General features: G+C 38.0%; 2 protein-coding genes across 2 annotated transcripts; one reads left to right on the forward strand and one right to left on the reverse strand.

Annotated features, from left to right (window-relative positions):
- Window positions 1-894: 894 nt before the first annotated feature.
- On the forward strand, window positions 895-2,266 carry LOC117792395 (gustatory receptor for bitter taste 93a). The gene is made up of 2 exons (XM_034632526.1): window positions 895-2,001; window positions 2,066-2,266. Exons 1-2 carry the CDS (start codon window positions 895-897, stop codon window positions 2,264-2,266), a joined length of 1,308 nt encoding a protein of 435 aa, XP_034488417.1.
- Window positions 2,267-18,827: 16,561 nt separating this feature from the next.
- On the reverse strand, window positions 18,828-20,784 carry LOC117792402 (putative gustatory receptor 93c). Its single transcript, XM_034632534.1, has 2 exons — window positions 19,759-20,784; window positions 18,828-19,014 (listed from the first exon to the last, which is right to left on the reverse strand). Exons 1-2 carry the CDS (start codon window positions 20,782-20,784, stop codon window positions 18,856-18,858), a joined length of 1,185 nt encoding a protein of 394 aa, XP_034488425.1. The 3' UTR covers window positions 18,828-18,855.
- Between the last annotated feature and the right edge of the window lie 5,052 nt (window positions 20,785-25,836).

Below are 25,836 nucleotides of genomic sequence, written 5' to 3' on the forward strand. Positions count from 1 at the left end.
ATACAGAACATGAATATATATATAGTATATAAGTAAAAAAAAAAAAATTTAAGTGTTCGAAGAAAAGTTGCATTTATATATAACAAATACCTTTTCGTATTTTTATTTTCTTATTTTAATGCAGTTGCTCATGTTTGTTAAAACTAGTTTATTTAGTTTTGTAATAAAACAAATAAGTGAACTTATTTTTTCACTTGAAATAATTGCTTTAATAACTGTACAAGTAATTAAAAATATCTACTTAATAATGTTAAGCGAAATCTTACTGATTGATAATATTGTAATGGTAATTAAGCTAATGATAAAGTAGGAAAATTACCTTTAATATCTCTATCTTTTCCATTATTGACAACTTATAGCAAATTCATGAAGTTGACGGACTTATATGCAGCGAATATCGTAATCTATAATTCACAACTTACTCGTAAACTTAATTTCTATTTATAAAATTAATACTTTTTTACAGGGCACTTGCACGCGATATCATTGGGTTTCAGTTCGAGGAATTTTTTGTCGTTTTCGGTTCACACCAAAAATAGCCAACGAAATATCATTTTACGCCCAGTTTTGAGCAACATCTGTTCCAATGTGCGTCCAGAGGCACACTAGTTGGCCTGTCCATCAACGGTCGAGTCATATCACGATGGTGCCTCCACCTTCCGTTTCCCCTCTCCCCTCTGCCGTCTCCCCTCTCCCGGCTCCATTTCCCTTCTCCAGTTCCATTTCCAATGCCAGCTCCAGCTAATCAGTCAGCGAGGCACTCAGCGAAGCGTGAAACGCAATTGTCGATATCAACACACATTCAATTAATAAAATCAACAGCAACAACTGTTCCCTGGTCACTGCCGATCAGGACATGGCACAATTTATTGAGGGGTCAGTCAATGCCTGGCCATGTCCAAGTTCGAGTTTAATCCCGCTGTTGGACGCATGGAATTCTGGTCGCGTCGTCTGCTGAGGTCGCTTTACCAGGCAGCTCGTTGGCTATCGTTGCTCTCGTGCAGATTGGATGTGGAACGGGGACAGATTCAGTTGAAGGCGCAGCGGCAGAGGTGCAACCGTCTGCTCACCGTTATGTGGCGCAGTCTTTTGGTCAACATCTACTGGGCCGTCATTCCAGATATTTTTCTGAAAGCCAAAAAAACCGAAAGCTATGCGGATTTCTTTGTCATGCTGCAGTCTGGGTCGGTGATCCTCTTTGCCGTCGCCTCCTTCACTGTCCAGGTGTGTTCAGAGTCCAGATCTATAGCCATTTTGAATCGTTATATCGCTCTCTATGGACGCATCTGTACATTGACCCACACCCAAGAGCTCTTTCCGCTGAAGTTTGTCGTGTTCTATGCCTTGAAGCTGGTGCTAACGGTTTGTGGCTGCCTCTATGAGTTGCCACAGCTGCTGCCGATGCAGCACATCCGGAATGGGAATATCGGTCGCATTATCAGCGGACTCATTGGCATTTACATGTGGATGGGCACACTCTATGTGCTGGATGCATGCTTTCTCGGATTCCTGGTATCCGGCGTACTCTACGAACAAATGGGTGCTCACATTGCAACAATGTTGGAGCAAATGCGTTCCATTGACATTGATTGTCAGGATTCGGATAAGGAATCGGAAGAGATGGCAGCTCCTCAACGTTTAAGTGATTACAAGCGCATGTGTTTGCTTTGCGATAGAGCCGATGAGCTGGAGGAATGTGGCCTCATCTACAGTGAACTGTACCAAGTCACGCTCTCCTTTCGCAGCATTTTCCAATTTCAAATATTCTTCTACATTTACTACAATTTTATTGTCCTGCTGCTTATGCTGTACGAGTATATCTGGAATTATTTGGAAGCTGCCCAGGGAGATCTAGTGCCTCTGATAATGGTCGGCATTAAAATGGGCAACATTGTGCTCCTGATCATGTGTGCCGATTATACGATCAGAAAATCACAACTACCACAGATTCTGCCATTAGACATTGTCTGCACCGACATTGATCAGCGTTGGGACAAAAGCGTAAGTTTATCACTTTATCACCTTATCAAATTGTCAAATCCCTTGTGAAGCGTTACTTCAACAGGTGGAGACATTTCTCAGTCAGTTGCAAGCACAGCAACTGGAGATCAAAGTGATGGGCATCCTGCAACTTAACAATGAATTCATACCAACCATTTTATCGGCTATTATAACATATCTCTTCATACTGATTCAGTTCAGTTTCACTGGTGGATTCGATGTTGTCGAAGAAATTGCCAAAAGGAACTTCACGGCGGTACACTAGAAATGTATCTGAGAATTAAGAATATTATTATAAAGTAGACCCTACTCTACACTGATAAACAAATTTTCTACAATCAAGACTTTGGTCGAGAGCATAAAATTATAAAAGTATAAAAGAAGACACATTTCAAATAAGAACAAGTTCTAAATACAAGACTAAATGTTCTTTAAGCTGTAGTCAATAAATAAAATCAATAAAAAAAATTTAAAATTTATAATTATCTTTTTGCTGTCTTACTTTGATATATGTTAATTTTTTTTATCTTAGTAAATTAATAAATATTACTTAACTGCTGTGTTATCCTTGTAAGAGATGAAACTCGAACCAAATTGAGTTTCATTAATTTTACTATTCATCTATAATATTCTGTGGTAAATTGTAGATATCTTCAGGGCCAGAAAAGTAGCAAACAATTTGCTTTCCATTTAATAAATCGTATGTATATTTATGATATATTATTAACAACAAGTTTGTCAGCAAATAAAAGTGTCTTAGAATTACTTAAAGTGATGCAACTCATATATAAAATCAATTAAATATACAGGGGTGCCACAGAAAGCAAAGCCCACCGAAAATCTCCCAATACTCCATACATTTTAGGGAGATTCTCTGTTGGTTTCGATTTCTGTGACACCCCTGATATTCGTGTATTTATCTATTTCAACAATTTGAATTTTATGTAAATAATAGACTATTATTTATAGACTCTAGAATCGACTACGTAACAAAATTCTTAATAAACAGCTGTGGCATGCAGTAACTCAAAAGTAATTTCCACCCCAGAGCTTTGCGTGTTCTGAAAGTTAATAAAAAATAAATAAGATACAAAAAATTTGGGTTAAGGTTACGATTTTATAATGGCGTGCTGCTACAAACACTTAAACATATGTCAAGATATTATAACACTTAGATTGAGGTTGAAGTAGTAATAAGGCATTTTATATACACTTCTCATTCAATTCAGGCCAATAGGTCATTAAAATAGATTTAAGAAGAAAAAATAAAATGCTCTGTAAAACGTTTTAAAAGGTCAGTGCTCTACATGTTCCGAACCATCTAATTAACAAAGGAAGTGGAAATGGTTGAAGACCAAAGAGAATATCAAATTTGGGCCGCCAATACATAGACGTAGAGATAAGAACGCTTTAGCTTCTAGGTACAATTTTATGGGGTATGACTAACAGGATGGAAGAAACGCTTTCTCAGCCCACGCAATCATTTGTAAATCTCAGAAATTTCTTGGACTTCTTTCACTTAAATTTGAAATCTGAAATTTGGAATTCATGGTGCCCATATTATCGTTCATTATATTGTGCCCCATTATACGTACTGATACAATTCGGAGAGATAGGTGGTGCTGAGAAGTCGGAGCTCGTTAAGCAGCTGACCAGAATTCGGAGCTAACACGGTGTAATTATCATAGCTTCGTTTGGCTTGTCAGTTCCTACTCCGCCCACTCCCCTGCCGCCCGCCCCCTCGCCCCACCCCCACATTATCTCAACATCGTCATCTACAAAAGCGTCTTTGTCTTTGATTATTTTTGGGCGCCAGCGGAGCGTAACGCGCTTGTCACGCCTATTATACTTACCTACATACAATGTACACTGTACATACTTGTACAATGTACATATGTTCAACGTCGAGGTTAGTCGGCAGTGTCGTCAGCTGAACCTGAACTCAGCACCGTTGCTGACCCCCGTCTGTCTGTCTGTCTGTCATTCTGTCTTTCTGTCTGACTGTCTGTATTCTGTCTGTGATCCGCTTGGCAAAATACTCGTGCACTGAACAAAAGCAAACAAAACGGCAAAAAAAAAGCACTAAACAAAATTAAAACAAGCAAATCGCGATTGCCGGTAGATTACCGCAGATTTAATGCCCTTTAATATTTAAAATCATAAATAAAACATTTATCTATTTATTTGTTTGTTTTTGAATTCTTTTAATTTGTTTATAAAAAAGTATATTTTTCTCTGCACGCACAACCCAAAGCCTATTTCTGCTATATCAGGAATTTTAACAAGTTTGGTAAATATCAGATTTATTTTTTACTTTGCAGGATTGAAAATAGAAATTGAAAATTCTATTCAAGTGTCAGGCCGTCGACTCTAACAATGGAGCCATGGAACTTTACATTTATTTGCAGTCAACACAAAGTATACATTTTATATTTTCCCTATTTTATTAAAAAACCATCAATAAAACATTTATTTGTTTTCCTTCAATTATTTTAATTTGTTTATTAAAAAGTATATTTTTGCTGCACGCACAACCCAAAGCATATTTGTGTCATCATATCTAAACTTTAAACAAGTCAGGTAAATATAACAAAGTAATTTTTGACCGTGCAGGATTCGAACCCAGCTATTCTTCAAACTGAATTTCCTTTTTTGTGACAGCTCGTCGACTCTAACAATGGAGCCATGGAACCCCACATTTTATTTAAGTCAAGAAGTAAATATATTTTATTTTTTTTGGGCTTAATAAAAATAATTAATATTTCTACTAAAATTTAAACCGATTAGAACATAAGTTTTTTTTGTTCAACCAAATCTCAGATAGATATTCATTTTTTTACTACTACTACTTTTGGATAGTCTAAAATAGTTCCCTTCCTTAAGCCTTGTCTTATTAATTTTCTTCCTATTGCTAATTGTGTTTATTGCAAATCTCCATGTCATGATTTAACCGTAATACCCTGCGAAAGAGTAATGGCAACAAAAATTCGAAACCTCACCTACGTTGCAACAGAATTAATTTTTGTTTTTGGTCGGCTGCACACACTGTTGGCTGGCCTGGGCTAAGTTGGGCTATGATGATGGCACCGTAGCTCCCAATTCTTCCTGACAGGGCGCATTCAAATTTGTGTTGTTTTTTTTTGTTTGTTTGTGTTTTTTTTTTTGCTCATTTGGAGCTGTTGGCCAAATGCTGCTGCTGACTGGACAAGCCATGCATATTTCCGGCCATTCTCAGTTCCAGGCCCTGCTGCCATTAGCCAGTTTCGATTTCCTGCCGCGTCCAGGCCATTTCAAGTATTTGCAATCTACTTAATTAGCCAAGTTCCCCACCAGCCGATGAATTTGAAAATTCTTGGTACAATGTGTGCTTAAGGGCTTGTAGCAGTAGCAAATAGAAGGGAGAGGATCGAGGAACGGAACAGCTTCAAACGCGCACTTACAGCATTGTTGTCCGCATGCCGCCGCTGCAGTTGAAAGATGCCGCACACGTCAAGCCCCCATACTGTATTAAGGGCCCAGTGCTCCCAGTTTCATATGTAACCATTACTGTGGTTGCTGTGGTTGCGGCAAGTACAAGTAGAAGTACGGGTTTGCGTAAGAGTCATATGTGTGTAACTAGCGGCACATTCAGAGCTAATTAAATACACATTCTACACAATTGGAGGCCTCACACTTGCTTATCACAGACTAAAGCGAGGAGCGCTTTGACCTTTGCTTCGACGGCAAGACGAGACTGCACCGCAAAGTTGAAAAGAAAGCCAACAAAAAAGAGAGAATTGTAAAAAAGAAAATACTTAAAGAAAACAGAATGCCTTCTCACCATCTTGCAACATCACATTGATGGGAAAGAACATTAACTTCGTCGTTTAATTAACTAATTAATTATTTCTAGAAAATAGAAACTGTAAAAGAAAAGTTAATTTTACACCTCATTTCACTACAGTCTGTGTACATCAGACCTACCTCAGACAGATTTATTGGCCATATTCTTAAAATTTAAAAGATACGGAAAAGTTTCAAGTATATTCTTTGATTTATTAGAATCATAAAGAGAATTTTGGTTTCTCATTCCAGAATTTGTAATGTAATTTGTAGTCCAGTGTCGATTGAATATCTAATAAACAATAATAAAAAGCAGCATCATATGATACTTTCACTTGCGAAAGGCCAGAAACAAAATAGAAAACAGAATCAGTCTGTAGCAAGTGCTGCCGTCTTTGACTCAAACTGGAACTTGGCCTGAAACTGGGACTGCTAGCGTGTGCTCGTAAACGTGACACAAACAAATAACATTGTTTGTCATCATCTCATATGTGTTTGCTCATACTACTCATACCCCCAGATTCAGGGAACGTGACTGCGGGGGCAGGAATGGAAGCACTCGATAAACAAGCGTGCCCAAATATAGTTTGAGCTCAATTTAGTAAATAAAAACTCGACATTACACCTAGACAAGCAAATGGAGACATATAGAAATAAATGGAAGTATGCATAACATTCTTACAAAAAAAACAAATATAATATGAAAAAGATACCTACAGTTAATTAAGAAAGTGCTTTAGCAAAATACAAATTCACATATTTGATTCTTTGAAAAATTTATACATTTTTTTTCTACTTTTTAACTAACTCCTTAAAAAACATATATTAAGCAAGAGATTTTTGATTTTGTTAAAACACTTTCTTGACTAACTGTATGTACTATACATATGAATGTGCAAAATGCATAGAATAACAAGTGGACAAAGAATACAAAAAAAAACAAGTCGAGTACGAAAACATTATAAGAGTACAGAGTATATTGAAAATGAGACACTCCCCTCCCTCGACTTCTTACACTTGAACAACAACAAGCAAGAACAGCAAATGCCAATACTCGTTTTGGCCTAAATACACAAGGCGTCAACAAGTGGCCATGCAAGCGTTCCGGTCTTTAACGAATCTTCGATGGCCTACATAAGAAATAGGTCGAAATAAAGAATTCAACTGTAAACACATTAACACTAGTTTAATACCAATTCTCAACTGGAAAATTAGTTACGATTGTGATTTAGATAAAAATTATTTGTAAACTAAAAAGTAAGCATGAAAAATGTGTCAAATTTAGTGAAAATTTGTTTAAATTAATCAAAGATTTGACGATTCTTTTGAAAATTAAAATAAAACCTTGTGAGAAAATAGTTTTGAACAATAAATCCCAAATATGTCAAAGAAGTTCTTTCGCAAAAAAAAGATAGATTATCGGTTTGTTGTTTTCAGTGAATAATCAAAATGAATAAATCAATAAAGGAATGTGTTTTATTATTTTGCACACTTTGTTGCAGTTGCATGAATCACTCGCATGCCGCGCACACAATTCGCAGCGCATTGAAAGGTACGCGACCCCAAACACAATCCAATGCGTCATTTTGTTTTGGGGGGAAGGTTGCCGCTGCCGATGGTGATGTCGATGCCTCTGTCTCTGCTTCTGTCTCTGCCACTGCCTCTGCTTCTGCCTCTGTCTAAGGCCGCCGATGCGCAGATGTGAGGCCTAATCGGGGACGGGCCGAGTCGAGCACGCACACTCAGCGTCGCGACGCTTTGTTATGTGTGTGTTCGATGAACCGAAATTGGTTCTGACCCACTTTCCATCAAATTAACGCACTTTATGGCAAATGGAATCCACAAAAACACACAGCGCACAACAATAATAGAAAGAGCGTAAGCCAAGAGAGCGAGAGCAAGCGCACGAGAGAGCAGCAAAGCAAACGCATGAGTGTGGGAGAGCGAGCACCAATTGGGGACGACGTCGCTGTCGACGCCAACGTCAACTTCAGCGTCAACGTTCACGACGATCGTAAAGCAAAATAATATCAATTTGTTGTAGTTGGTTTTTGTTTTTTTTTTTTTTTACAATACATGTACTACCATACGTATGTATATCTTTATGTGTATGTTTGTTGCTTGTAATTTACGCAACGCTCGCTCGTTTGTCGTTGTCTGTTTGGCTACTTGTCTTGTTGTTGCCCGGGCAGCGGCCGCAGCACGAGATCAACAACCAGCCATCTGCAGGCAGCCGCTGCCGCTGCCGCAGCGACTCTTCAGCTCAGCACAGTTGTTGAACTTTTTGCACAACAGCTCCAAAATCCGAAATCAAAACCTGTTCCAAACATGAAGCTTGCCACACGTCTCAGCCAAATCAAAAAAAAAGCTGGCTCAAAGCTTGACGTCAACGACGACGCGACGCTGCTGCTGCCTCTACCTCTGCTGCCTCTGCTGTCCCCGCTGTCTCTGCTGCTCTCCGGTCTTGGTGCTGCTGTTGTTGTTAATCTTTGTGACTGTACCTTTTTTGTTGTTTGAAACGCAAACTTGTTTGTTGTTGTCGCCCAGAGCAGTGAGTCGAAGCTTTGGCTGTGCTTTCGTGGGGTGTTGATTGAAATCGATCTGTGCAGATCTGAACTAAAGCAGCGTCCCCAAGGCGGCGAATTAGTTACTGCGCAGCTGCTGTTTTATTCTATATAATGACCTTGTGGCCCCAATCTCAGCAGATACAAATTTTCAGTGTATTGCATATGTAATTTAAGGGGACTTTAAGTGAGGCCTGTCCATGTAATTAATAGTGCAGCTGCCTGCGGGCAGCAGTCAGTGCCAAGTCCTTATACTCATACTCATACTGATTCTCATTCTCAGCCTGTACCACGCCTAGTACTTGTCGGTTTTGGAACGAGCGCATAAATGACGCTTTCCTGTGTACCTAAGGTGTCTAAACTTGACTACCGTGCAGAGTGCTGGACTCAACTCGACTCGACGCGACGCTACTCGATTCGATGCTGCTGCGTCCGTAACCTTGCCCAAGACACAACCCAACCGACCGACCGACCAACCGACCGACTGCTGCTGTCGATGGCCATTATTTTAGCCAGCACTCAGGCCCACAATGTGACTGGGCTCTAAAAACTTTGGCTAAGGTGGGGAGGACTCGACGATTGTTGGTCCGACCGGTGGCAGCTACTGTTGGGCTTTTTGTTTTTGCTGTACCCGCCAGACACAGACGCAGATGCAGCCACACTTTCAGTCCCAGACTCAGACTCTTAGGACTTGCGCACACTATAGCTGACAGCGCAGCATAGAGCGGAGCTTAAAACTGAGCTATCATCATTCCAAAATTCAAAGGACCTGTCGCTTGGAAGATCTTAGGCAACGCGCACACTATAGCTGAATAAATAGGAACTGAACGAAATCAAACATAAAGTATTTGGTAATTAACGTTATCTATTAGTATTAGCTATCCCACTGAATCGCATCAAGATCAGACAAGACGTACGGCAGTTATGGCGAACTAAAGTTTTCAGAGGAAAACAAGCATTTTATTTAGTTATTTTTTTTGTATTGAAGTAAGTAACGGGTATCCTATGATCGCGATCTCGACTATAGCCTTTCCGACCAGTTTTTTTGCTCAGATTAACACTCAGCTTTCAGCTTCGTTTTTAGCGAAAGTGTAAAGTTGCCTTCAAGCATATTTTATTGAAGCTCAGCTCTGCTCGATTGAACATTGTGATGTAAATTTGTGTCGAAACTTCGATGTCGACGTTCATCGATGTTTACAAAACGAATATTCGATGGTGTATAAAACATCGGTCAAAAACTTCGATGCATCGATGCTGTCCGATGTTCCGGTTTTCTTACCAAAATTCCATTAAAAAAAATGAATAAAAATTAAGCCTTGATATCGTATATCTATGTTATTGTTTGAATTTAATAAAATAATAAAAATTTGGTTTTCATACCATTAACAGTTTTTTATTGACAATGCTTAAAATAAATATTATCACAATAAATTCCTTTGATTCAATTCCGTTGATCCATATTTTTGATTAACAAGGTTTTATAATTATAACAATCAGTGCTTCCGTAGCAGTCATATTTATTGTATTTTATGCTTTCATAGCAGTCTTTATCGTTACGACCAATGTTCTTGTCAAACTTTGATGCATCGATGAACATTGGTATCTGCAAAAAACATCGCGAAACATCGTTAAATAAAATTCCATGTGCGATGCATCGATGTTTTTTTCCATCACTAACATGTTTGAATCGATCAGCAGCTGAGAGCGAATATTCAATATTGAGTCAGTGAGGGAACAGATCAACTTTCAGCTGAAATTTCAGTTGCTCTATCAGCTCCGCTTTCAGCTTTAGTGTGCGCGTAGCTCAAAAGGAGTCGCGGATAAAGCAAACGCAACGCGGAGCATGACAAACAGTTGCAGGCAAAGCAAATAATTAGTATACATCGATTATCTTGCGCCCAGGTTCAAACGTATGTCTCCTACATATCTACATGTGTATGCGTATGCGTATAAGTGTGTATTTGTGTTTGTGTATGTTTGTCTGTGTGTACCTGGCCCACTGGCTACTGTGCATTCGCTGACGCTGACGTTAACTTCAAACTGGTCCAGCTCCAGATGTTGGCACTCCGCACACGCGCTGCTGATGCCGATGTTGATGCTGATGTTGTTGCCGTCGCTGCTGCTGCTGATGTTGCAGCGCCTACGCGCGCGCGCGCCCATGCAACCCACAAAACAAGTTCCCCCGAAGCCAGTCGAGCATTCGCCATATGTGCAGTCATAAAATGCCGCGCCAGAACTGTACGTTGCGACAGACTCAGTCCAAGTCACAGCCATGTCCATGGAGCACAGGCAACAACAACAACAACGTCGACAGCGACAGCGACGTGTGCGCAGCTCGTGCCAATTCTTTGACTTTGAGTTTGAGGTTTCAACTTTAGCAGTTGCATGCGAGACGACAAAACGTTCGATGCTTGTGCATATAAATGGTTATGAAAGACAGACATACTTGCATATATAGACAGACAAACATACATACGTATATACATGTATATATGTTTATAAATACATTTGCAGTTGCACAAACACCTTAGAAGGTCAACTGCCTAGAGAAGGCGAAATCCATTTGCATTTAATCAAAGTGGTTTTTAATTAGTTCCATAAATACAAACCAAAAAGGTTTTGAGAGCCAAGAGAGTATATTTATATGTGTGTATTTTTGACAGCAAGTAGTTCTCTCTGTGAATCACTTTACCACAAAACAAAAGATTGGCAAACAGCTAATGAATAAATTAAATAAATTTGTTTGTTTGCACAAAATCGAATTCTAGTTAAACAAATAAATTACACATAAGCTTTGACTCCAAAAGTTGACGATTGTAAATTAATTATTTTATTCTTTTCTTTCTTGGATACATTTTTAAAAACAATTTTTTCCGTATTATTTTTAAAATTTTTTAATAAAATAAATAATTTTAGAATATACCATATGGTACATTTTTAGTAACAGGAATATTTTTTATAAATAAGAGTCTTAAATTTGCGCAGAAAATTAAATCTTGTGTGTATAAAGTTCTATATTATTAGGTCTGCTATGAAAATTACATATTTTAGTATAGATTTTGTTACTTATAAAAATAAAAAAGCACTTACTTTATAAAGCGAATTCAAAATTATCTTAAACCTGTTCACAACTCATTATAAAATGTCGAATTTGTAATCTGTTAATTTATTTTGGACAAATAAGACATTAAACAGTGTAATGATTAATGTTTTACATGAGTAAGTACAATGATGGAACATTTGATAGCAACTCATTTAGTTTAATGTGCTAAAATTACATTCGAGTAATTTTAACAATAGATTTGCGTGTGCATAAATAAAAAAAATTGGTTGAAGAACCTTCCGTTTTAGGCTTTGGGCTAATGAGTTATCATCGGATGTTGTTGGCCTCAAGGCTTGCAGCTTCAACAACCAATCTGTTTACTCTCATCATGGATTCCCTGGACTGCTACCGGCTAACAGCTACCAGCTACTGGTAACTGGCAACTGGCTATCGTACAAACATAATCTTGATTGACTTACGGCATTTAGCTGATAATGATGATATTTTCATCATCCGTTTGTTTTATCGGAATATTCTTGGCGCTGCTGTTGCTGCTGTCGGTTCAAGTAGCTGTACATTTGCCCAGATACGAGTACTGGGTAAACTTATGAAGAGTTAGAAAGAGCTACCTGCACTTGAGGCACAACTTCAACATGAGCCGTGTGCTTTTGTGTCTAGTGAAATGTTGAAAGCATCATTAATTTTTTTTTTTTATTTTTTTATATCTTTCGCCTTTAAGCCCAAACTTTAATATGCTAACACACACTTATGTGTGCACTGTATGTGTATATGATAATTGCAGACGGAAAGAAAAGAGAGAGCACAAGATACTACAACATACTCGTATAAATTCGTAAGTAGCAGAGCTGGGTGACCCATAATTACCGCTCAGCGGTCGTGGCCAACAGAACAATCATGGGAAAAATGAGTGTAACTCGACTGCGTTCTGTTCCTGCTGTCTTTTATAAACTACAATAATTTGAGCAATGCCATTGCTACGTTTTATGATTATCTTGCCGTTTACACGACACGCACAAAAAAATACCTAAATTTTGAATACCGAATAAATAATGCACTCTCTTAATATTCCTAAGACATATTTAGAGATAGGAAGATATACTATATAATATTATTGGTGTAGAGATTAATTATAATTATTATTATAATAATAATAAATTAATTGTTATAAATATAAATACAATAATAAATTTAAATATATAGTATGAATTTATAGTAATCGATAAAAATATATACATTAAGAACATATCAAATAAGAACAAGTTCTTATATCTTAAAATTTAAATCAAAAAATAAAAATTATTTTGTATATATATAATTTTTTTTTTAATTTTTATTTGTATAAATTTTATTCTGTCTTAGTAATTTTATAAATGTTAATTTAATTTGTTTCGAGTGGGATTCGATCCGCCGCCTACAGCTTTACAACTGAAGCGGTTTCTCTAACCAGAGCGCCATAGGTCCACCAATTGCTTGATACGAAATAGTACATATTTATACTTTCCTAACAATTTAAGACTTTTATTCTTGCATTAAGATTTTAAGATTTTTTAGATTAATAATCTTAGTTTTAGTAATTTGGTCTTAAAAAAATCTTATTTTAAGAACAAAATATTTAAGATGAATGTTCTTGACCTTAGAAGTTGGTCTTTTTTTGAGTTTATAGATACAAAAACATGTATTATATCATTGCGTTACATCTTGTATGAAACAAAAATAATACCCTCGGCAAGGGTATAAGAAGCACACAGTTGGAGCAGCACCTGGTCGCATCGGGCCCCCAATAGCAATCTCAGTTGCAGTATCCAGAGTCCAGCCCTACTCTCAATCCCTGGCCCCTATTATTCTCAGTCTCAGTCACAGTTCTCTTTCTGTCAATGCCGAGATAATGCTCTTCGTCACCTGACAATTTGTTTTTAGTTTTTGTTTTCCTCCTTTTTTTTATCATCTTTAGAGCTGACGCAGCCTTTTTGAACCCTGGAACAAGTGCAGGGAGCAAGTGCAGCCTTATCTTGGGTCTTACCTTTACCTTGACGTTTACTTCTACGTTTACCTTTACCTTTAGCTCTACCTATGCTAATTAGAGCGACGTCCTCGGCCTTGTTTTTATGCGCTTTTAGCGTGAACTGTCCAACTCCGTCGCTTGGTAAGTTCAGTTGCATAAATTTTCTGCTCTGTGGCAAAGTAATTTATGCGGCAACTTTCATGGGAAAAGTGAGACAGAAAAACGTTAAGCGGAAATTAAAGTTGGTCCTGACAACGGATTTTACATGCAACCGCAGGACAGGTGTGTGTTAAGCGTACTCGTACCTTACCCTAACTTAAACAGGGGGTTGATCATAAGAACCCACAGCGTGACGGGGATTCAAAATTGGTTCGACTGCATTCCATACTGTATGATATAGGTGAGATAGGTGACCAGGGCGGAGAGAAATACCAATATCAGCTCATTTGACACATCGAATAGGCCCAAAGGCCTTACACGAAACTCGCGATAGTTCAAACGACTGAAGAACATCTCCAACTGAAATCAGTGAAAGAATGAAGAAATAAAATAATATTAATTATTATTTAGTTTACCTTGGTGTGCCAATCGCTGCGCTCAGTAACGTAATAGTTCTCCAGACTGAGTCTGCGAACGACCCTCGAACTGTTGCTCGCTCCTTGAATTGACAAAGTGAGCAGCATCACATCTGTTAGCAACTTGACCTCGAAGAGCCACATGCCAATATTTCGATATAGGTGCAACAGAATGTAGAAGGCGACCATCGCCATGGTGACGAATCCGAAGATAAGAACAAAACAAAGTGGAACATCAAATAGACGTTGGAACTCGCTGCTGACCCGCTGAATCTCGTCGTATATGGCCAAACACTCGTCCAGCCGGTGTCCAGCTGCCTTCAGCTGCCTTCGACTTGCCGTGGGCTTGAGATCCGTTAGCTGCTTGCGTAATTCGTCTCGTACATATTGGTTGACCTGGTCATAAAGGGCGCCCACGCTGAGGTAGGCCACGAAACAAACGTGGCATATCATGCCAGCACAGACACTACTATATGTCTCGCAGAAAAAGGAGACTCTCAAGTTGGTGTCAGAAGCTTTAAAAACGGCTGGGATCAGATAACAACATTGGTAAGCCTGGCAGAGGACTCCGAAGAACAGCAGGATTAGCTCGCGCTGGCCTCCATAGCACATATTATGACATCCTGGTAGCGAATTAACCCTCCGAAATAGCCTCAGAAAACTATTGACCACTAAAATCACTTGGTCCCCATACCAAAGTTGCATCACCAGAATGACGACGACGCATGTAAAGTTGCAGAACATCCATACGTAAACCAGTGTCTTCAAATGTGAAATGTTCAAGAGTTCGAGAAATTCAGAATGTGTTTGCCAGTATAAGTAGAATATTATAATCCGAAACACTATAGAGATCCATTTAAACAAATTACATTTCTGGGCCACAAGACGCCCATCATATCGATTACACTTGACGCGAAAGGTGACGACCCCCAGAATCGTGGCAAAGTTGCAAGCATAGCGTAGGATCCTTGCCGCAAGCGAGGAGGCACTTAGCTGGACACGAACTCCAAGCATGACTAACCCAGCGATTATGGGGAGCACCAATGCTAACCTATACTGATAAGCATATTAAAAGTATTAATTGATTATCCCTTTAGATACTTACCTGAAGGATTCATTAGGCTAATTGAAAAGTTGCTAAAATTTATACTATTTAGACCCGGTACTTAAAAAGTACAGGGGTCTATTGGGTTTGTTTTAACGAATATGTGCGTAACAGGCAGAAGGAGGCGTGGCAGACCCTATAAAGTATCAATAGCCGAGTCGATATAACAATGTCCGTCTGTCTGTCTGTCCGTCCGTCTGTATGAAAACCTAGATCTCAGAGACTATAAGGTCTAGACATACCAAACTTGGTATGTAGGTTCCTCTATATTGCAAGCAGATCAAGTTTGTTTCAGAATTTGGCCACGCCCCCTTTACCGCCTAAAAATCGACATAGAAAATTTCATATCCAAATTATAGGAACAATTTAAAAGCTAGTGACACCCAGTTTGGTATGTAGATTCCTCTATATTGCAGACAGATCAAGCTTGTTTCTTTTTTCGATCGGACCACTATATCGTATAGCGCCCATAGAAACAATTGGTCGAAAATCAAGTATTAGTATGAAAAACTTTTTTGTTTTACGAGATATCATAACCAAACTTATTGAATATGCATAAAACTTGGCTTTATATAGCCTGTTCAAAGCTGGTTCAAATCGGACAACTATAAAATATAGCTGTCATAGGACCGATCGGGCGATAATTAAGTATTAGTATGAAAAACTTTTTTGTTTAATGAGTTATCGTTATCAAACTGATTAAATATGCATAAAACTTGATTTTATATACCCTGTCCAAAGATGGTTCAAATCGGTAAGCTATATCATATAGCTGTCATAGGACTGATCGAGCGAAAATCAAGTCTTAGTATGAAAAACTTTTTATTACGAGATATCGTAACCAAACTTATAGAATATACATAAAACTTAGCTTAATATTTCCTTTCCATAGTTGGTTCAAATCGGAGCACTATATCATATAGCTGTCATAGGACTGATCGGGCGAAAATTAAGTCTTAGTATGAAAAACTTTTTTGTTTAATGAGCTATCGTTACCAAACTGATTAAATATGCATAAAACTTGGTTTTATATAGCCTGTCCAAGGTTGGTTCAAATCGGATCACTATATCATATAGCTGTCATAGGACCGATCGGGCGAAGATCAAGTCTTAGTATGAAAATCTTTTTTCCATTATTATTATTTTTTTGTACGGGGTCTCCGACATTCGAGAATGCTCGACTGTAGCACCGGCCCACTAGAGCGCCTTAATCTCAGAGACTGTAAAAGATAGAGATACCAAATTTGACACACAGAGGTCTATAGACCCCACGCAGATCAAGTCTGTTTCAAATTTAAGCCACGCCCCTTTCCGCCCCAACAAATCGCGAAAAACCACCACACCTACAGTTTTTAAGATAATAAAGCTTTTATGGTAAATAACTTTATCTATTTATATTATCTATAATGTCACTCAACCGCAGCAAGATCGGACATGTACAGCGGGAGTAATAGCTAACCAAAGTTATTAATAAAGTTATTATTTCAATACAATCACCTAAAAGTATGCAGTAGTTTTTGAAATAGTTTTTTTTTGTCGCACATATCGATTAACCTGGGCATAGAGAGCTCCCACGAATTGCCATAATATTGTGATAAGCGATGTTTGCTCTCTTCTTCTTTCTCTTGTTTTTTTTTTGTTATTGCTGTTGGTATTTTTGTTTGCAGTTCCTAAAAGGTTCTTAAAAGCCATGTCTTAAGTCGATTGATTTTTTTTTCAATGACATTTTTTTCTTGACATTTCGAGCCGGCTAAATAAGTTCCAGTACAAGAATGACACAAAATTGGTTTGGGTAACAATTTACTGATTCTATAAATATACTTCTCTTAAAATGTAACTCTTATAGGTTACATATAAGAGCTAAAGAGACCCAATTAAGTACACATGACACATAGTATCTTGTATCTTTTTAATTTTTACATGTCATGATACGATAACATTTTAAATGTTATTCCCCTATTTTAAATTTTAAATTTCAAGACGATCGAAATCTGTGGCAAAGTAATTAATGCGGCAACTTTCATGTGAAAAGTGAGACAGAAAAACGTTAAGCGGAAATTAAAGTTGGTCCTGACAACGGATTTACATGCAACCGCACGACAGGTGTGTGCTAAGCGTACTCGTACCTTACTCTAACTTAAATAGGGGGTTGATCATAAGAACCCACAGCGTGACGGGGATTCAAAATTGGTTCGACTGCATTCCATACTGTATGATATAGGTGAGATAGGTGACCAAGGCGGAGAGAAATACCAATATCAACTCATTTGACACATCGAATAGGCCCAAAGGCCGTACGCGAAACTCGCGATAGTTCAAACGACTGAAGAACATCTCCAACTGAAATCAGTGAAAGAATGAAGAAATAAATTAATATTAATTTTTATTTAGTTTACCTTGGTGTGCCAATCGCTGCGCTCAGTAACGTAATAGTTCTCCAGACTGAGTCTGCGAACGACCCTCGAACTGTTGCTCGCTCCTTGAATTGACACTGTGAGCAGCATCAGATCTGTTAGCAACTTGACCTCGAAGAGCCACATGCCAAGACTCCGATATAGGTGCAACAGAATGTAGAAGGCGACCAGCGCCATTGTGACGAAGCCGAAGATAAGAACAAAACAAAGTGGAACATCAAATAGACGTTGGAATTCGCTGCTGACCCGCTGAATCTCGTCGTATATGGCCAAACACTCGTCCAGCCGGTGTCCAGCTGCCTTCAGCTGCCTTCGACTTGCCGTGGGCTTGAGATCCGTTAGCTGCTTGCGTAATTCGTCTCGGACATATTGGTTGACCTGGTCATAAAGGGCGCCCACGCTGAGGTAGGCCACGAAACAAACGTGACATATCATGGCAGCACAGACACTACTATATGTCTCGCAGAAGAGGGTGACACTTAAGCTGATATCAGAAGCTTCAAAAACGGCTGGGATCAGATAACAACATTGGTAAGCCTGGCAGAGGACTCCAAAGAACAGCAGGATAAGCTCGCGCTTGCCTCCATAGCACATATTATGACATCCTGGTAGCGAATTAACCCTCCGAAATAGCCTCAGAAAACTATTGACCACTAAAATGACTTGGTCCCCATACCAAAGTTGCATCACCAGAATGACGACGACGCATATAAAGCTGCACAGCATCCTTACGCAAGCAAGTATCTTCAAATGGGAAATGTTCAAGACTTCGATAAATTGTGCAAGTGTTTGCCAATAGAAGTAGAATATTAGTATCCGAAACACTATAGAGATCCATTTAAACAAATTGCATTTCTGGGCCACAAGACGCCCATCATATCGATTACACTTGACGCGAAAGGTGACGACCCCCAGAATCGTGGCAAAGTTGCAAGCATAGCGTAGGATCCTTGCCGCAAGCGAGGAGGCACTTAGCTGGACACGAACTCCAAACATGACTAACCTAGCGATTATGGGGAGCACCAATGCTAACCTATACTCTTAAGCATATTAAAAGTATTAATTGATTATCCCTTTAGATACTTACCTGAAGGATTCATTAGGCTAATTGAAAAGTTGCTAAAATTTATACTATTTTTCACATCAATATGTTTGCTTTATTTATCGAGATTATAATTAAAATAGTAAAAATAACAAGATAGAAAACAAAGAATACTGTTCGTTGAGAATGGTGTACAAGTAATTAGATACAGAAAAACCATTCAGGATAGGTCCTTAGAAGTAATAATTTCTCTCGTAATATCATCTTCAAATTTGGTTCGACTGTATGCCGTATTGTAGTATGTAGGTAAGATATGTGACCAGGCCTGAGAGAAATACCAATATCAGCTCATTGGATATTTCGAAAAGTCCCAAAGGATTAACTCGAAACTCGTAGAAATTCAAGCGATTCAAAAAGATTTCCAGCTGCGAAACAGAAAATTAGATATAGTTAATTTACAAAATTTAAGGGTCATTACAAAAAATGGAAAATCATTCTAAAGTTCAAGTTATAAATTCCTGATTTTTATACCTGTTACTTAAAAAATAAATAAAAGGGTATATTGTGTCCGCTGGAATGTATGTAACAGGGCGAAGGAGGCATCTCCGACCCAATAAAGTATATATATTCTTGTTCAACATCAACAGCCGAGTCGATATAGCCATGTTTGTCTGTCCGTCCATGTGAGCGCCTAGATCTCAGAGACTATAAGAGATAGAGATACCAAATTTGACATACAGAGGTCTATAGACCCCACGCAGATCAAGTTTGTTTCAAATTTAAGCCACGCTCCTTTCCGCCCCAACAAATCGCGAAAAGCCACCACACCTACAGTTTTTAAGATAATAAAGTTTTTATGGTAAATAACGTTATCTATTAATATTATCTATAATGTCACTTAACCGCAGCAAGATCGGACAAGTAGAACGGGAGTTATAGCTAACCAAAGTTATTAATAAAGTTATTATTTCAATACAATCACCTAAAAGTATGCAGTAGTTTTTGAAATACTAAATAAGTAAAGGATATCCTATGGTCGGGATCTCGACTATAGCCTTTCCCGCTTGTTTATGCATATATTTGAGATTAGCCTGAATGATTAAGACTTTCAGCGATTCATTTACCTTTTCAATTGGAAGACTATAGATCAAAGATCATTATTAACTCACCCTCATGTGCCAATCGTTGCGTTCGGTAACATAACAATTCTCCAGACTAAGTCTTCGGATGACTCTCGAGCTGCTGCCCGCTCCATGGATGGCCAATGTGAGTAGGACGACGTCCATGAACAATTTAATCGCAAGTAGCCACATGCTCAGATCACGAAATCCATTGAGCATGACAAAGTAGGAGACCATAGTCATGTTCAGAAAGATGAACAGTAGAATAAGGGAAAGGGGTAGCTCGATGAGTTGCTGAAAGGCGCTGCTGACTCGCTGGATCTCATCGTAGATGGCCAGACACTCGTTCAGACGGTAGCCGGCGGCTTTCAGCTCCCGTCGACTAGCTTGAGCTCCATTGGGTTGCTCCAGGCCACGCAGCTGGCGGCGTAACTCGTGTCGCACATATCGATTAACCTGGGCATAGAGAGCTCCCACGCTCAGGTATCCAACGAAGCAAGCGTGACAGATCATGAATCCATTAATGGTTATGTACATATCACAAAGGATGTATGCGTTGTAAGCGATATCAAATTTAGAAAATAATACCGGTATCTCGCAATTGAACTCGTATATCAAGCAGAACATTTTAAAGATGAGAAGTCCAAGCTCCCGTCTACCACCAAATTGCATGACTGAACAACCTGGTAAAGCCTTCACTCTTCGGAATAGTCGTAGAAAACTGTTGACCACACGCAGTACACGTTTTCCATACCAAAACTGGATCACAAAAATAACAAAGGAGCAGATGAGACAAGAGACGAGACGAATCCACGATTGAATTATCAAATGCGAATTGCCCAACTCATTGATAAATCCTATGCCCATATAGCCATAATAGCTAGCCAACAATATACGAGATAACTGACAGAAGCACTTGTACCAGTAGCGATTCTGTGCCACCAGGGAGCCATCGTTATGATTGCCCTTAATGTCAAACCAGATGAATCCCAGAAATGTGGCATAGCTGCAAGCGTGACGCAACAAGCACGCAGACACCGAGGTTGCACTCAGCTGGCGACGACTTCCGAACATGACTAAGCGCGGGATCTTATGGAATGTTGTGACTTGGTAATATTTATAAGCAAATGTCATATAAACATATGAATACGAGTATACACGTACTCACCTGTATTAGCTGATTGCTTGATTGCTTGGTCAAGGTCAGCGCTGCAGAGCCTCACTGATGCTTATCTGGAAGGTTCATTAAGCTAATGACGAGTTGCCATAATATTGTGATAAGCGCTGTTTGCTCTCTTTTTCTTTCTCTTGTTATTTTTTTTTTTGTTATTGCTGTTGTCATTTTTGTTTGCAGTTCCTAAAAGGTTCTTAAAGGCCATGTCTTAAGTCGATTGATATTTTTTATCAATATTTTTCTTGACATTTCGAGTCGGCTTAATAAGTTCCAGTACAAGAATGCCACAAAATTGATTTGGGTAACTATTTACTGATTCTATAAATATACTTCTCTTAAAATGTAACTCTTATAGGTTACATATAAGAGCTAAAGAGACCCAATGAAGTACATATGACACATAGTATCTTGTATCATTTTTTAATTTTTAAATTTCATGACACGATAACATTTTAAACAAGGCTGCAAACCGGCTCTGAACCCAACCTCGTAGAACCGATTCGGTTCGGGTTCTTAAACAGCCTGAACCGGATCATGAACCGAACCCTTGAAATAATTTGCTTTGCGAACCCGAACCTAAACCGAACCGCTTTCTAAAATAAAAGGTTCGGCTCGAAAAAAATTATTATATAAATTTTATGGTTCTTTAATATAATGCAATTATTTGAGACTTCGGATTACAAAAAGTCATATTTATATCTTCAAATAAATTTAAATTATAATCAAAAATTGATTTCTTTATTAAAAAAAATTTAATTTATTTAAAATGTAGAAATGTATAACAATACAAACATTTATTTGAATAAAATTGAACCAAGGTTCGAGCCCAAACCTTGGGTTCAGGGGGTATATAAACCAAATCGCAAGCCAAACCGATGTCTTTCTCTATGGTTCGAACCGCCGAACCGAACCTTTATCAAAATTTTAGGGATTTGCAACCTTGACTTTTAATGTTATTTTCTTATTTTAGAAATTTTAAGACGATCGAAATTTCAAGACGAACTGATCTCTTACAGGATAGCTTAAGAGTAATAGATCCTCTCGTTAAGTGCATCTTTATTAACCGGTCTCAATCCCAGTGCATGCCTGCTCATCCATTAGGGTCTTTTGATTCACACGCTCACGATCCTGAGCGATGTTATTGTTGTTGTTATTGTTGTTTTGATCCGTTGTTGGCCTCACGCTCTAAGCTCCCCCATGTAAATGACGCCCCCATTTCAAGCGGTACGTGTACGTGATCTTCTGGCATATCTCTTATGCTACATCTCCTCAACTTCTACTCCTACTACTACTACTATTCCTACTCCTACTGCTGCTTCGACTCTGTCTCTGACTCCTCCTAAATATGTGTGTCTGTGCACGATTACAGCGAGATCTGAGAGATCTTTCAAGTCTGTCAGTTACGTACTTTATCCAATGCCTACCTCTGCTTTTGTGTGCCATTTGAAAAGAATTTTCACGTTGTAGTTTTTTTTTTCACATATTTTTCTGTTGTTTTTTTTATATTTTTTTTTTTAGGTAATTACAGTAACAACAACAATAATAATAACAAAAGTACAATGCGAGGCCAGGGGACAACGAACGAGCACGTACATTTTCCAGCATTGTACGAAAATTGTGGGAACAATCAACGAAATGAGAACTGAAAACGAAAAGTGCTTTGCATGCCCCATGCTACGACTTGATGTGGATGTGGATGTTGATGTTGATTTGCCGCAAATTGGCATGACTCGACTTGGATGGGCTCTGAAATTGCGAAACGAAGGCCCAGAGAGTTGGCCAAGCCAAGTAAAGCCAACTAAAGGAAATCATGCGAAGCGGCTGGCCACAACTTGGTCAGCAGATTAGAGCAAATCGGGGAACTTTGGCTTCCAGTTTCTCAGCGTGACCTCACGTACATACATTTGTATGTATGTACCTACTTTACCAGGCAGACACGCAGCCTCAAGAAGTTCCACTAAGACAGAAAGAATTCCCTGAATACTTATGGTTAGCTAAGGGTGATGGTGAAGGGGTAGCTGAAGTGCAAGGGCTAAACTTGCTGTAGGGTTGATTGATTCCAATTGCATTAAGCCTGTGGCCTTGGCTTGCTTTTCACGCTTTTCCAGCCGATGCACTCTCTGAACGATCTTCTGACATTAATGATGATTAATGTAAAAACGCAACGCTATTTTTAATAGCCTTCTTTACTCTGCCATTATTTATTGCGATTTCTTTTTCGCAGATTCCGTTTTCATTCCACAGTTGCAAAAAAAAATGTGAAAGCCAAAGAAATAGAAAAACGACAACAAAGCGTACAAAAGTCTCTCTCTCTCTCTATCTGTCTCCCTCTATCATTCGCTGCACAATTTTTTATGGCACCAGAGCTTGACTTTACCGTTACAGCAAGAAGTAGAAAAAAAAATGGCAACAAATCAACGAAGTCAACGCCATAAATTGTTGTTGTTACTGTTGCTAGGGGCTTTGAATTTATTGCGGTTCCAATGAAGGAAAAAAAATGAAAAACAAAATAAATTTCAAAACGCAGGCGAAAATGCGGCCAATGCGACTGAGTGTAATGCAAATACCCCTCTCTCACTCTCTCACACGCAATCTCGAACGCTATGGATGTTTGCATGAGTGCGTGTGTGTGTGTTAGTGTGCGTGTGTGTGACTGCATTACGAGTGCCGACATTAAAAATCTTCAAATTGCATGCTAATAACCATACCAGGCCAGGCCTATTAAGTGGGCAAATATGTTGGACATGCTTGTTACAAAATGCATAGCATGTAATTTATTTTACTTTTGCGAAATGCCATTATTGCACACACACATACTCACAATCACATCTTTGTGTGTGTGTATCTCAATAGATACGTACATTAGGGTGCATCGATTTGTATGGGACCAAAAATAAATCAAAAATGTTAATCCAATTCTAGTGATGTAAAAATATATCGAAATATCGACAACTCGATTTGCGCGAAAGCGATTATCGAGTACTACAATTCGATAATTTTTGACGGTCTATCGAGTTAATTTCATCGATTTACATGAAAAATCGAAAACTCACTGAGGCTTGTTCATCGTAGTTAATTTGCAGAAGTAAGTTTATTCGTTCAATTTTTGATAAGCGTCCGTAGTAAATAACCTAAGAAATGTCAAAGTTTGAAAACGATGCAAGAAAAATAAGATTTCTAATAAAACTACACGTGTATTTTATGATTTCAATTGCTTTTTTTTGAAGAAACTCGATATTTGCAACTCGATCTACTTTTTTTTTCGATATATCGACAACTCGATACTTATTTTTGGCGATTTTCTACTTCGATATAAAACTCGATCTAAAGTTTGGATCTACATCACTAGTCGATTCTATGAAATCATAGTTAAAAATTTGAAAAATGTATTTTTTTTTAATTTTTATCCTGACAAGATTGGTATCAAGACTGTGGTTAGGACCAGGACAAAAAATTTCAATGAATAATCTTAGATCTTAGACCGTAGTTTACGAATTTGGGTTAGAATTTATTGTGAAAAATATCGATGCACCCTAACATGCATACAGTTAGTCAAGAAAGTTGTTGACAGAATACAAATTCGAATATTTCTTTTTCTTAATTAAAAAATAATAATGAAGTTCGATGGTTAATTATTTGCCAGAGAAATTTTGGTTATTTTTTATTTTGTCAAAACACTTTCCTAACTCACTGTATATAAGTCCAAGTTTATAGATATATTTTATACTATTAGCTAATACTTTGTGGTCGTTCAACAAAAGACGAAAGCAAATAAAGCAATTTTATATGTGAAAGTCTCACACTTACAGCAATTCAATGCAAGAAAAAAAGAATACCTAATACGGTTTAAAAACCGCATACTAGACTAATAAGATAAGAAATAAAAAATAAATCTATAAAAAATTTATATTTTTTGTCAAAGCACTTTCCCGACTAACTGTAAATATTATATATGCACAATTTCGTTCAGAACTTTGTGCTAAAATTACGTGTACTCGCATTTGAATAAAACTATTTAAAATTGATTTTCCATTCAATATATTTTATTTTTAATTGATCATACAAAGTATAATAAATATTTCAATTGAATGAACGCTTAAAATTACCATTCCAGTCAAAGTACAATTTGAATCGTATTTTTTTATGAGTTTACTTACATACACATGTTGATGCATGATATGTAGATACAAATATGTATCTAGGAATAGGGTGCATGTGTGGCAGTGGCTGCCAGCTGAGTGGCTTCGACGGAGGCAGCATCAATCATCATCAAGCCGACGCCAAAGCCGACGACGACGCCAACGCCGATGCCGACATCGTCGTTTGCCTAAGGCCTGCCGGAAGTGACAGCCAATCTAATGTTAAGTGCCCACTCCACAAGCTACACATTACAACTGGAAAGCATTTTCTCAAATGTCTGCGGGCAACAATGTGTGGCAACAGTTTTTGTTTGTTTGTGTAACTACAGTAAAGCTTCAGTAATGAAAACTCAGCTAGTTGAGTTATGTTATATTTAACGAATTCGATCGATAAAACACAGAAGCAATTTAAAATCCACCAAACTGATTATAGCATCTATTTCTATTTGCAATTATTTCTATTTGTAATTAGATAAACAACATCCGAATATAAAAAAAATTATAGTATTTAAGTAGTCTTGATCTTTAGATGTTAACAAATAAAATTTTTGGTAAATCTCTCTAAGAGACTGAGCTATTTCTGGGTTACATTCCAAACCTTGCTTTTCTTCGATTAAACTAGAAAAAGATTTTTTCTAATGCCGATTGAAGAAATATCGAAGAATATCTTAACAGGATTTGTAGTAATTATCCAGTTAAATACCTAAATTAATCAGCTGTTGCTGCTAGTGGTATTTTACTGTATCGCATTGTTTGCCCTTGTCTAGGATTGCTTCATTTGTAGTTTCGATTTCGATTTCCGCTGACTCATTG

This window comes from Drosophila innubila (assembly GCF_004354385.1).
Source record: "Drosophila innubila isolate TH190305 chromosome 3R unlocalized genomic scaffold, UK_Dinn_1.0 2_E_3R, whole genome shotgun sequence".
Lineage (NCBI taxonomy): Eukaryota > Metazoa > Arthropoda > Insecta > Diptera > Drosophilidae > Drosophila > Drosophila innubila.

What these genes read in the sequence shown, in the direction of transcription:
- LOC117792402 (XM_034632534.1), bottom strand. Translation starts at nt 20,784, where the DNA reads ATGTTCGGAAGTCGTCGCCAGCTGAGTGCAACCTCGGTGTCTGCGTGC. An exon ending in GCAACGATTGGCACATGAGG is followed by an intron (nt 19,015 to 19,758) that starts GTGAGTTAATAA and finishes TCTGTTTCGCAG; the next exon opens with CTGGAAATCTTTTTGAATCG.
- LOC117792395 (XM_034632526.1), top strand. Translation starts at nt 895, where the DNA reads ATGTCCAAGTTCGAGTTTAATCCCGCTGTTGGACGCATGGAATTCTGG. An exon ending in ATCAGCGTTGGGACAAAAGC is followed by an intron (nt 2,002 to 2,065) that starts GTAAGTTTATCA and finishes TTACTTCAACAG; the next exon opens with GTGGAGACATTTCTCAGTCA.